Raw genomic sequence first — 11493 nt, 5'->3', positions numbered from 1 at the left:
GAAAACAAAAATATAACGAAATCATGCATTATCAGATATAACTTATAATCAAAGCAATTGAAAACAAAAAAATAAAGAAATCATGCATTATCAGATATAACTTATAATCAAAGCAACCATGTGCGTCTACAATCTCTTCAACTCGATCACAATCGTATGTTTTCGTGTACTTCTTACTGAGTAACATCCTCCATTGTAGACACTTGATTCTCTGTAAGATTCTCAACATACACACCTGATTTGACATCTTCTCTAATCTGAATAAAGGATAACAAATCAGTTCCGGTATAAAGCAGTGAAACATGATAAACAATAAATAAAACCTTTAATGCTTAGGTTCTACCTGAAGGTTCCTTTGACTCGGATCCAACAGATCTGTGACCTGTTCATTGTATATCTGGCAAAAACATTGTGTTATTATGCAGACTAAAATGACAAAGTTAAGATCAGGAACATTGAAAGAAATAGATAAACAACCAACCTAAAGAAAAGAGCAGTTGCACTGATAATTGAGCTGTTGATCAGAATGCTTTGTTTGCTCCTGTGCAGTAAATAAAACTGTAAACAACCCAAAACACTTCAAGAGGTCTTCAAATAATTTAATTAGGAATAGAACTGAACTCTTACTTCCTTTATGCGCGCAAACAGTCTCTCAAAAACACGGGGTGTAAGTCCTTGTTGCTCTTTTGCTACATTTTCTTCAGCCAAAGAATTGGCAGGACCCCACATAGTATACGTTTTCCCACTCCCCGTCTAACAATTTCAAATAGAATACATAAAACATCAAATCTAACAGGAACACATTATGAGAAATGCAGCAAAATAAGCAACTAAATGTTAATATCTAACAGAAACAGCACTATGAGAAATGCAGCAAAATAAGCAACTAAATGTTAATATCTAGCAGGAACAGCACTATGAGAAATGCAGCAAAATAAGCAACCAAAATACCAAATGTTAATACCTAACAAGAACAACACTATGAGAAATGAAGCAAATTAAGCAAGTAAATGTTAATAGTGAGAAAAAGGAAACCTGTCCATAAGCAAAGACAGAACTATTGAAACCAGCCAAACAATTCTCCACCAAAGGAACCCCAACATGCTCAAAAATGTCAAGCTGAAAAACAGGATCAGAAAATTCAACCACAGTAGAAATGAAGTAACTCAAAAACAGTTTGAGCAGAAACAAAAATAGAAACCATACCTGAGTAGCTTCAACATCAGCAACAGAATCAAAGGTGAAAGTACGACCATTAATTGATAACGAATCACCAGAAATCTTCTGAACTATAGGATCTCCTTCGTCCTTATCCTTCCGCAACGGCCTCATCCTCACAATAACCTACACAACACATACAGATACAAAATAAGAAACCGGATAATAAATTAACAAGATCTAAAAACCCTAAATGGATGAGAAAAACCTTAACGCCGGAATCGGTAGTTGCCGGGAGTGAATTTTCGGCGGCGATGGTGTCGAGAGCAAGTTTGCGTTTGAGAGGGTTGGAAGAAGGAGGTCTTGGTGGTAACGGACTCTTGGATTTGACATGGGAGGGGGAGTAAGGGACGATGATGTTGTGATCTGAAGGAGGATCGTTTTCTTTGGAGGGTTTGTGTTTGCGAGAAGAGGGTCTGGTTTTGGCGGAGCTGCTAGGGCTTGATGAAGATGGAAGCTCTGCTGTGTCCCTCGCTATTGGGTTTCTTGGAAGCATGAAGTGCTTTCCAAAAGCGCTTTCTAAACCCCCACCTTAGACAGCGCTTTTGGTTTTAATTTTTTTTTTAATTGAAAGACTTTAAACAGCGCTTTCTCAAAAGCGCTGACTAAGGTCTATATTTAAAAGCGCTTTCTAAAAGCGCTGTCTAAGGGGGGGTCTTAGACAGCGCTTTCTAAAAGCGCTGTCTAAGACCCCCCCCTTAGACAGCGCTTTCATTATTTTTTTAGAACATTTTCCGTGTTTTATTTTTATTTTAACCTTAGACAACGCTTTCTTTTAAAAGCGCTGTCTAAGATGCGCTGTTAAAAAACCTTTTTGGCGTAGTGGATGGAGTATGTCTGTACAATGCATGGATATTGGTGTGAAGTTTCCATGATTGTTAATTTGAGGGGGAGTTTTGGTTAACCTCCTCACATTTGGTCAGCCTAGGATCTGGTTGGCTGTTGACCTGTGTCACATGGGTTCTGATAGTTGTGTGACACAATTTGCAAGGAAGAATTCATCTCTCTCATTCCTAAGGGTGAATTTAATCTGGGAAGACTTTCAAAACTGTCTAGGTGCTTGCAAGCAGAAGATGTTGACACAAGAAGAGTACTTTCAAAGTATTCTTATGGTGGAAGTATCTGAAAGGAAAATTGGGAAAGGATTTAAGATCAATGTCTACTTGTGTCAAGTACAAGTGTTTAATTGATTATCCTTGGAGCTCAAGATAACGGATGTTCTTAAAGATGTTGGAACATCACTTCTTCAAGACCCTGTGCAGAATCACAGGAAGGATAGTACATTGGCTTATGATCTATATCTTTGGTGGCAGCAAAAGCATATGATCTCTGAAAAGGTTTCCTGGCAAGAAACATGACTCGGCCTTGGTATGTACAAGAAGAAGAAGACATCATAGTCTTGATGGTGGTTGCTTGGATCAGATTATTTCTGATCTAGGTAAGGAAGTGCATTAGCTTATGCACACTGTGGAGTCAAGAACTAGTGGCAGCAGCCTTGACATCATGGAAACAGCCTTGCCTTAGGATATGGAATCCTTGGTAGAGCTGAAGGGTTGGTTTCTAACTGGTCCTTCTGAAGACTCATACATCAGAGTGTCTGATGTCTTTGGAGAAGAAGCAGGGATTCATCAAGGTGTGAGCTTGGATGACTTAACTGCAAACCTGCAGGATGGAGGTTGTTTACTCAAACTTGGTTCCACAATCAAGTCTATGAGAACATTGAACTCAGTTCTGTGAAGGGAGGAAGTTCCTTCATGTGGCAGAAGAAGGAGCTGAATTCAACAGCTAGATGTCAAAACACAATGTTGTGACATTTGGTTCAACATCAGATTCTTAGTTGGTGAGGTGGCACATCAACTTGAGATAGAAAGGTCTACAGGGTTGTAGATTGGATACTTCAAAAAGCTTGAAGTTCTAGTCTCACTTGGAAGGTCAGAATATCTTTGGGAGAAGTCTGATAAACTTGGGGAGGTCAAAAAGCAGCATTTGACCTTTTCATATGAGGATTCATGAAGGAGGTAATCAACCAGTGGCAATTGGTCTACCTCAGAAGTGAGTTCGAAGAATCAAGATAATCAACATATGGCAGCTGATTATGCTTGAGGAAAGTCTGAGACAAATTACTCTTGAGTAGAAAAGTAGTAAGTTGAAGACTAAAGGAGGTGCTTTCTATTCATCCCTTGGAGCTTGTGGTAGGAGTTCTGAGCGATCTATGGAAGATTATCTCGTGTAATGGGATGAAAATGTATTTTTCCCAATGAATGGCTGGGTTCTTCTTGATCAACCCGATGACTCAGTGATATCTGAAGACTATCAGATGGTGTGCCTTGTCTTGTTGTGAAGGATGTCCCAGCTGATGTTAGAACATCCAGTGAAGAGGTCTTCTGTTCTGGTTAGAAGAGAGATTGACACAGAGTGTGAATGTGTTCAACTAAGAGGGTTGAACAGAGGGTGTGCTCTTGAAGACATGAAGATGCGTCTTGTGTTTTCCATTCATCAAGTGGTCTGGATTCTCTATGAATCAGGAAGTATGTGAAGGTCCAACTTTGGGATGTTGGATATGCCCATGTGTGATCTCTAATCTTCAAGAGGAGAGTGGGGTGTCCATGACAGGGGGAGTTCTGGCCTTGAAGATGCAAGTAATCATCAAGCTTGTGGTCTATGTGTACTCAGATAACCAGGTATGGCACCTTGTCAGCTATCAGGATGCTGTGTCAAGGCTGAGTGAGCTGAAGAATGTCTGACCGAATGTCATGACATTGCCCTGGACAATGCTGCTAATTCCTTCTAAAACTTAAAGTCAGTAGGAATTATGAAGGTGATGTGTCAAATTCTGGTAAATCAGAATAAGCCAGATGGCCACAGCTGTGTGGTACAGGGGGAGTAACCATCTGCTGAAGTGTGGGAATTTGACTGTATCAGTGCCAGATGTCAAGTCTCTACTGGAGGTATGACAGGAACCTTGGAAAATGTTGAATACTAGCAGAATGCAGGAAAAAGCCGCGTGAAATGTTAAGACATCGCGTGCAACGTGTCTGACTGCATATATGGAATAGTCTCCATGCACTGGAACGGCTGTTTTGGAAAAGAAACAGTCAAGAGCTATAAAAGGTATTCAAAGATAATCTGAGATTTTGTTGGTGATTCTCTGACTGTTTCTCAGCAAAAATAAATGCATCTTGACCAAGCATTTATCTCTACCGGAAATTCCTAAGCACGGGCTGGACTATTTAAAGGATGCAATAGCCCTCTTCCTCGCACAAGAAAAACACTCCATTCTCAGAATCATGGGGTATGTTAAGGTTTGGGCAAGCTGCGCCTGGATCTGGTTTTGTGAAGGGTGCCTTTACAAATGTTTAGCTAAAAAGGGGGAGAGAAATATAGTCCTGGGGTTGAGAATGTACCAGAAGCAAGCCAACTGTGGATGTGGCAGCAAACAGAAGTTGGCATCAGGCACAAAATCCACCAACTGGGTTTACCACTTGTGTCTTATGATCTGAGTTAAGAAGACAGTTGTGCCTTGTGATCTGAGTTACATTGACTATGTACTCAGCATTACATATTCTTCAGGAAGCTCTCCGGTTGAGGGGAAGGGTTCTGGTACAACTGAGTCTTGTCCCTCTTCTTCCCCATGTACACCAACTTTGGTGTTTGTGGTGGTGGAGCCAATGACGGAGATGAAGAGCATTCCCAAATTGGGATGTTTTGTCCAGTGTATTGGTTATTTGTTTTAGCTAAAATTTGCCAAAGGGGGAGATTGTTGATTCCTTAGGATTGGCATTAATTTTAGAAAACAAATAATGTAATCATCTCTGTTGTTTTAATATGTTGGGTTGAAGAAATTCAACATCTGGACCAACATGTCATGTACGATGTCACGACATCAGGTCTGTGACATCGCACATGTGTAGAAAACTGAATTAATTAAGTCAGTATATATTCTGGGATCAGCAAGGATATCTGGTGAATATCCTAACTCCCATGTGGAGGTCTTGAAGACTCAATCAGAAGATATATAGGCTCAAAATATGGAGATATATATGGAGAGATTCTAGGATTGAAGACCTTGTTTGTAGCAGAATTTTTTTGCTGAAGTTGTAACAGCAAAGAACAAGTCTGCTGCGACTTCTGAAGGCCCAAATCCAGTTGGGTGATTAGGTTATAAATAGCTGATTGTAATCTAGTATTTGTAAGCCTCCTAGAATGAAAATTTAGGGGTGTGTGTGAGGTAAACCTCCCAATCTGTGGGAAGGTTACCATATGTTTCTCAGTGGTAAAAGCTGAGAGTTTTGTAACTCAAAGCCTGTAGGCAAGAGTGATTTTGTTCTTGAATGAAGCTGTGAAGCAAGTTCAAGGTGTGTTAACATTACATTGTACTTGTAGTGATAGGAATGGAAACTGGAGGTTTCTATCTAGGAGTTCCTAGGTATAGATTGCATTGGGTAGGGATTAAGTGAAGAGTTGTAAACGGGTGAGTTTAACTCTGAATTAATACTGCTAATAGTGGATCTTCTTCCTGGCTTGGTAGCCCCCAGATGTAGGTCATGTTGGACTGAACTGGGTTAACAATTTCCTGTGTTTGTTTTCCTTCTGCATGTGTTTATTACTGCCATAACTCAGCAGGTATTCCAGTCAGCTTATCAAGATGATAACTGACCTGGCATATAGCCTTCTGTTTGAATGTCAATCAGAAAGCTGTAACATTCATCAGGGACAGTGCATACTGAATGATAAGTAAGTTAACTTTAGTTCAGTATTTATTTAAGTCTGTTCTCTTCAAGGATAACAGACCTGGTTGAAGGATCATAGTGAAACTGTCAAACTGGATGTTCTGACAGTTGATACTGAAGGCTGATACTGAAGTAGAGACTAGTTGGTCTTTTACAGTATTGCAAACTTAGCACAGCACGTGTCCAGGAACATAAGAGACTCAGCATATGTTCTGGATGTCGAACTGAATGTTGTGACATTCATTCCCAACAGCAGGTGCTAAAGTGTAGGATGATTGGTTTTTCTGGTTCAATATTTTTCTCAGGCTATTCTTCAGGGATTCAATAGCTTAGAGAAAAACCAGGAAACCAACTACCAACCTACAATTAATGAACCAAACAAATAGCCTAGTTGTTAGCAATCTAATAAGTGGAAATTAGATTGACGAGTTCAACCTTTAATTCAGGAAATACAAGTAAAAGATATACACACTGGAACAATGTAACAGATGATGTCCTCAAACAACAGTAAGACAGCATGTTGATAACTGTGGAAGAAAACAACAGAGGTGAGTGCTAGGTTTGATTTCTGTTGAGTCTTTCTTCCTGATGCACAGAACCAGGTGTTCATACATTCTAGGGTGACATAGAATGAGATGTCGTGACATCTGTGAACTTGTGCATATTAGTACAGTGGGTAATAACTATCTTGCTGTATTAGTTACAATGTTAGATCAGATGTCATGACGTGGAGTAGAACATCTGAATTCTGACTACACCAGAATTTCAGAATTGGTAAGACATGAACAAGCTACTTACATGTTTTTGAGGCATGATGATCATAAACAAGACATGACAAAGGTTTACATAACACCACAAGAGATAACACATGAACAAGTATGAGAGACATATTCAATCATTATGGAAATTCATGGAGGAAACACTTGAATGAAATGAGAGACAATCATGGACGAGGATATAACATCACAAATTGGGATAGAATTACAAGATATGATTTAAACAAGTGTACATTATTCAACACAAGGGTATCAAACCACATAAGACAAGTATCATAATTAAGATATATGGTCGTCGAGCAAAGTTGTGACAAAAATACATTCAACACATGGATCATATTAACATGGTATGGGTAAAGTAAGAACCCTAAGTGGATCATTATGCATACAAGTTAAATAATAGACAAGAACATGTTAGGGATAAGCTTAAACCTAAACGCTAATCATGGCATGAATAAAAACAAGCAAGTGGAAACCCTAATCATTTCCTAACATGTTTTCAAGGTGAACCAATTAGACATGGTATGAAAATAATCAAGTTTAAACATGTTAAGGATAATAATCAACATTTAAAAGAGTGTGTTATGATGATATAAGTTTTCAACATCAAGAACAACCAAGAGATAAACAAAGGAATCAATTAGGAGCCTTAAAAAACACTTAAAAGCATATGTTTTCCATCGAACAAAAAGTGGTCAAATAAATAATATTTTAGGGATTTTTTGGTATCATCATAAAATAGACATTCTCATGAACACATGGCAAAAAGAATGGGTCAAAAAGGTTAAGGGATCATGAAGTTATGGATTTTTGAAGTTATGAAGAAAAATGAACATTTAACAAGTGAGAGTAAAGTAAACATTACACTGGCCAGGTTTGAACCCACGTCCTTGGGGTTCCATGCGCTACTTGAAAAATAAAAACCAAAGGTTGGGGCGAGGGCTTCTTCATCTGGGGTGGTGATACATCTGTTCATTAAAACGCAAGCAGTTGTATATATTATATAATACGTTTCCTTTGACTTTTTCAATGCTAACTCAACATCATCATCAACCTCACGCTTTTCATTCTTTTTTCATTTTTCCTTTCATTCTTTTTTCTAGATTTTCTAACAAACATCTCTCTCTCATTTCTCAACCATTTTTCATGAAATAAAGATCAAAGTTGCTTAGAAAAATGTAAGGAACACAATGGTACAATAGGTTTTAGCTAATACTCAAAGATGAAGATGCACGAAGGCCAAAACCAGAAATGAAACTTTAGGTTTCATGCAACTTAAATTCACATAAACAACAAGATAAATTGCATGTATGAACAACCTTAACACAATAAATGCTACATGTTTGCTTCATAAATCACATGGAAATGATGCACGTATAGTGAGTTTCGAAGTGCAAGAATATACCTATTGGAGCAAGGTCCAATGCCTCTTCAATACCACTTCCAACTGATGTTCGATGTCTCTTACAATGTATATGAGTTCCCAAGAGATGGTTGGACTCTTTGGTTTGCAGAATGCTCGAGCCAATTGGGAGAAATGGATGTTAAGGTCAAAAGCTTGCAAAAATGAAGTTTTGCTTGGTAAGCTTGGTGTATGGATAAATGAGGCTTTGTCCTCTATTTATAGTGATCCTTGAGAGTTTAGGAAGCTTCAAATATCATAAAATAATCGTGGCTTATACTGGTTTTCTTGCTTGGTTGGATCTTGCACAAATTACCAAGTGGGAAGCATGGCAAAAGCATGGAGTATATTGAGTGTTTTATTGAGCTTTTTTCTTGAGCATAGGAGTTGACTTGAGGTTTAAAGTTGGTATGAATCAGAACAAAAGCCATTTGGGAGCTCAATGGTACTTCTTGTTGGATTAAAGCTACTTTACATGAATGGAAGTGTAATCTTTATGCAAAAATGGAATACTGCATTGTGTAATGATTTACTTACTTGGATAATGGCTCAAAGTGTATGAGATCTTCTGATTAGAGTGAGATTTAGAGGCAAGAAGTACATGTACTTGGAGATCTTGGGGACTTGTTTGGATTTGCAATGCAAATTGACTTGTAATTCGACCTATGAACCACTTCATGATGTTATCTTCCCAAATTCGATTATCTCAGCTCAAGCATGGGAAATTCTTGATCTTGGACATTTTGGAAATATGGAATTAGGATATACAACTTTAATGTTGAACACTTTACTAGAATAAATTGGGATCTTGGTGAAAAAGTGTCATAAAGTTGGCCACTTGACTAGGTCAACATTCTGAAAATTTCACTAAGTGTTTTATCTCTTGACAAGCAAATGAATCATCCACTTCATGGCCACATATCTCCTTATCCATGAATTTTTGAGATTTCATCACATAAGACAAAGTTGAAGTATGAAGAAGAACCTTTAATGTTATCGTTGGATCAAAGAAAATGGTGGCTTGGATCACAAGTTATGGCCTTGAAAAGTTGGGTACTTGGACATGATTTTTAGGGACTTAGTGAAAATTCCAATTTCTCCATCTTTGCCCCTTTTGAAAATAACCTTTATTTTATTGATTAAACATGATAAAATGAATTCATTTATCATATTTTCATGATCTTTGACTTGAAAAGTCCATGGTTGATCAAAAACCTTAAAAGTCAAACTTTGACTTTAAGCATCCATTGACTTTTCATCAGTTATGTTCAAAACTTTCATCTACTCATGAACCTAACTTCTTGATCCATTTGAATCATATGATTGGTTTGTGAGGACACATTTAAATACCTTGGATAATTCCTCAAGCCATAGGATCATGTTTTGGTCAAAGAGTCAACATTAAGCTGACTTTGGCCAAAACCCTAATTTGGAGTGCCAGATGGATTGTGGCTTGATGAACTTGAATTGAGGTGAGTACAAACTTTGATTTTTGATGAAGGGAGACTATTGATCACCTTGAGACATTCTTGATCATACTAAGACTTGATTGATCCATTCCTTGAACTTCTTGATGCCAAAACCCTATCTTGCAAACAAAGCAAAACAAGACATATATATTTTTTTGTATTTTTGTGGGGTTAGCAAAGCATAAGGGTATACCCAAAAGTACTTAATGACCTTGATTTTATGAAAATGATACAAATGATAAGGGATATTAGGGGTGAAAATTAGGATATTACAACATGAAATTAATCTGAGATTCACAAGCCAGTTACAAATCCAAATTCTATTAGCTGATCCAAGTGAGTGAAAAAATGAATTGGTTGTAATTTTAGTTAGTTCAAACTAGAATCAAAGATTATGTGTTATTACGCATAGGATAGTTAATGGTGAGATTCACTTGTGATATGCTATAAATTTGAAGGCGGACGTGTTTTTTTTTTTGAATTTGCTATGTGGTTATGCATTATGTTTGAGAATTATGCAGGTATGTGCATTCTGGGGTACTTGGAAATTGGCTATTGCAACAAATCTTGTTGTTACACCAGATGCATTACTTGTGGATTATAAGGAAATAGATTTCATACTATCAATGATCTAGATGGATTATACTCAACTAGAGCCAGTAATTTGTTTGGAGAGAGTTGATTTTGTAGCGACGGTGTTTGTTGTTGAGTCCCAATGGCATGAAGGAGATCCAATCCATTATGCCTGGGATTATTTGGCCGTCCAGTACCCATCATTTTGAAGACAGTAGCTTTGAATGTAGTGATAACCTAGGACATCTAATTTTGGAGCAAGGGATGCTTGGAATTGATTTATTGTAGGTGGCTTCGCCCTAGTTTTTGTATGTAAAAGGGCAATGGTACTCTCATGTGTATGCCTCGTTTGGAAATGCTTGACTCGAAATGGTTTGGTTGTTGTATTGGTTAACTTGTATAGGTTTATGAGTCCTTTGTAAGATTCGGTTTTGAATTGTAAGTTAGTGACTAAAATGTGTGAGGAACTTGGTTTAATGGTAGTAATGGATTTTTGGAATGGAAATTGAATTAATGTTTTGTAATGAATGGCGTATGTATGAAATTCTTTGGTTAATGGAATTGAATCGTGGAAATGATTGAAAATTTTCATGGTATTTGAAATTGAAATTTGAACATATGAAGCTTGAATATTCATGTCTTGAAAATTGGGTCATGTAGAGATGTTTTTGTTAGTCATGACTATGCCAAATTCAAAATGGTTAACATATGTGAATGGTTTAGAATGGAATGAATATAATGAAGTGTAGGTTTGCCTTTTTTTATCATGTTAGATTGAAACATGGAAGTAAGTAATGGAATCGGCTTTGAATGAAATGAATGACCATGGGATGATACTTATATCATAAAGGTATTGAAATTGATAATTCAAAGCCCATGATGAAATTGTGAAATGGGGTGACTTTAACTTGAACTTAGGAAGGAATCTTGGACATTGAATAGTAAATTAAATGGAAAATGGTCAAATTTTGAAATGAATCAAGGATTTTGAAATGGACATGAATTGAAGGTGAATGGCTTGAAAATGACTTATAGAAAGTGGTTGACTTTGGTCAACTAGTTGACCAAAAAGTCAACAGTTGACCAAAGTCAATTGTAGATCTCAAATTAGGGTTTTCTTGTAAGGACTTATGTAGGTGGGCATGAATCCTGGTCAAACATAGATGGACCCAAAATGAAGACCTAGACATGGTTTGAAAGCCTTGATAGATCCAAAGCAAATTAAGGCCCAAAAGATCAATGAATTGGTGCAAGCATGAATTCATGGACCAAGGGCTAGTAATCCATACCATATGCATATGAGACATGACCTTGTAAGGGCTAAG

The 11493-nt window shown here is 37.4% G+C and overlaps 1 protein-coding gene across 1 annotated transcript; it reads right to left on the bottom strand.

The window, feature by feature from the left end:
* Positions 1 to 481: 481 nt before the first annotated feature.
* Positions 482 to 1717, bottom strand: LOC127131793 (kinesin-like protein KIN-12B). The gene is made up of 5 exons (XM_051060698.1): positions 1427 to 1717; positions 1207 to 1344; positions 1036 to 1119; positions 628 to 753; positions 482 to 541 (listed from the first exon to the last, which is right to left on the bottom strand). Exons 1-5 carry the CDS (start codon positions 1712 to 1714, stop codon positions 482 to 484), a joined length of 696 nt encoding a protein of 231 aa, XP_050916655.1. The 5' UTR covers positions 1715 to 1717.
* Between the last annotated feature and the right edge of the window lie 9776 nt (positions 1718 to 11493).

The sequence above is a fragment of the Lathyrus oleraceus genome, chromosome 3, assembly GCF_024323335.1.
Source record: "Lathyrus oleraceus cultivar Zhongwan6 chromosome 3, CAAS_Psat_ZW6_1.0, whole genome shotgun sequence".
In the NCBI taxonomy this organism is placed as follows: Eukaryota; Viridiplantae; Streptophyta; class Magnoliopsida; order Fabales; family Fabaceae; genus Lathyrus; species Lathyrus oleraceus.
The sequence above is the reverse complement of the archived record's forward strand: the minus strand, read 5'-3'. Positions and strand labels throughout refer to the sequence as shown.

Bases quoted from the DNA above. Each gene is read 5' to 3' on its own strand.
- LOC127131793 (XM_051060698.1), bottom strand. From the start codon at position 1,714: ATGCTTCCAAGAAACCCAATAGCGAGGGACACAGCAGAGCTTCCATCT. The intron at 754-1,035 runs GTTTCCTTTTTC...TGAAATTGTTAG, and splicing joins CTGTCTTTGCTTATGGACAG to ACGGGGAGTGGGAAAACGTA. The intron at 542-627 runs GTAAGAGTTCAG...TTTACTGCACAG, and splicing joins TGTTTGCGCGCATAAAGGAA to GAGCAAACAAAGCATTCTGA.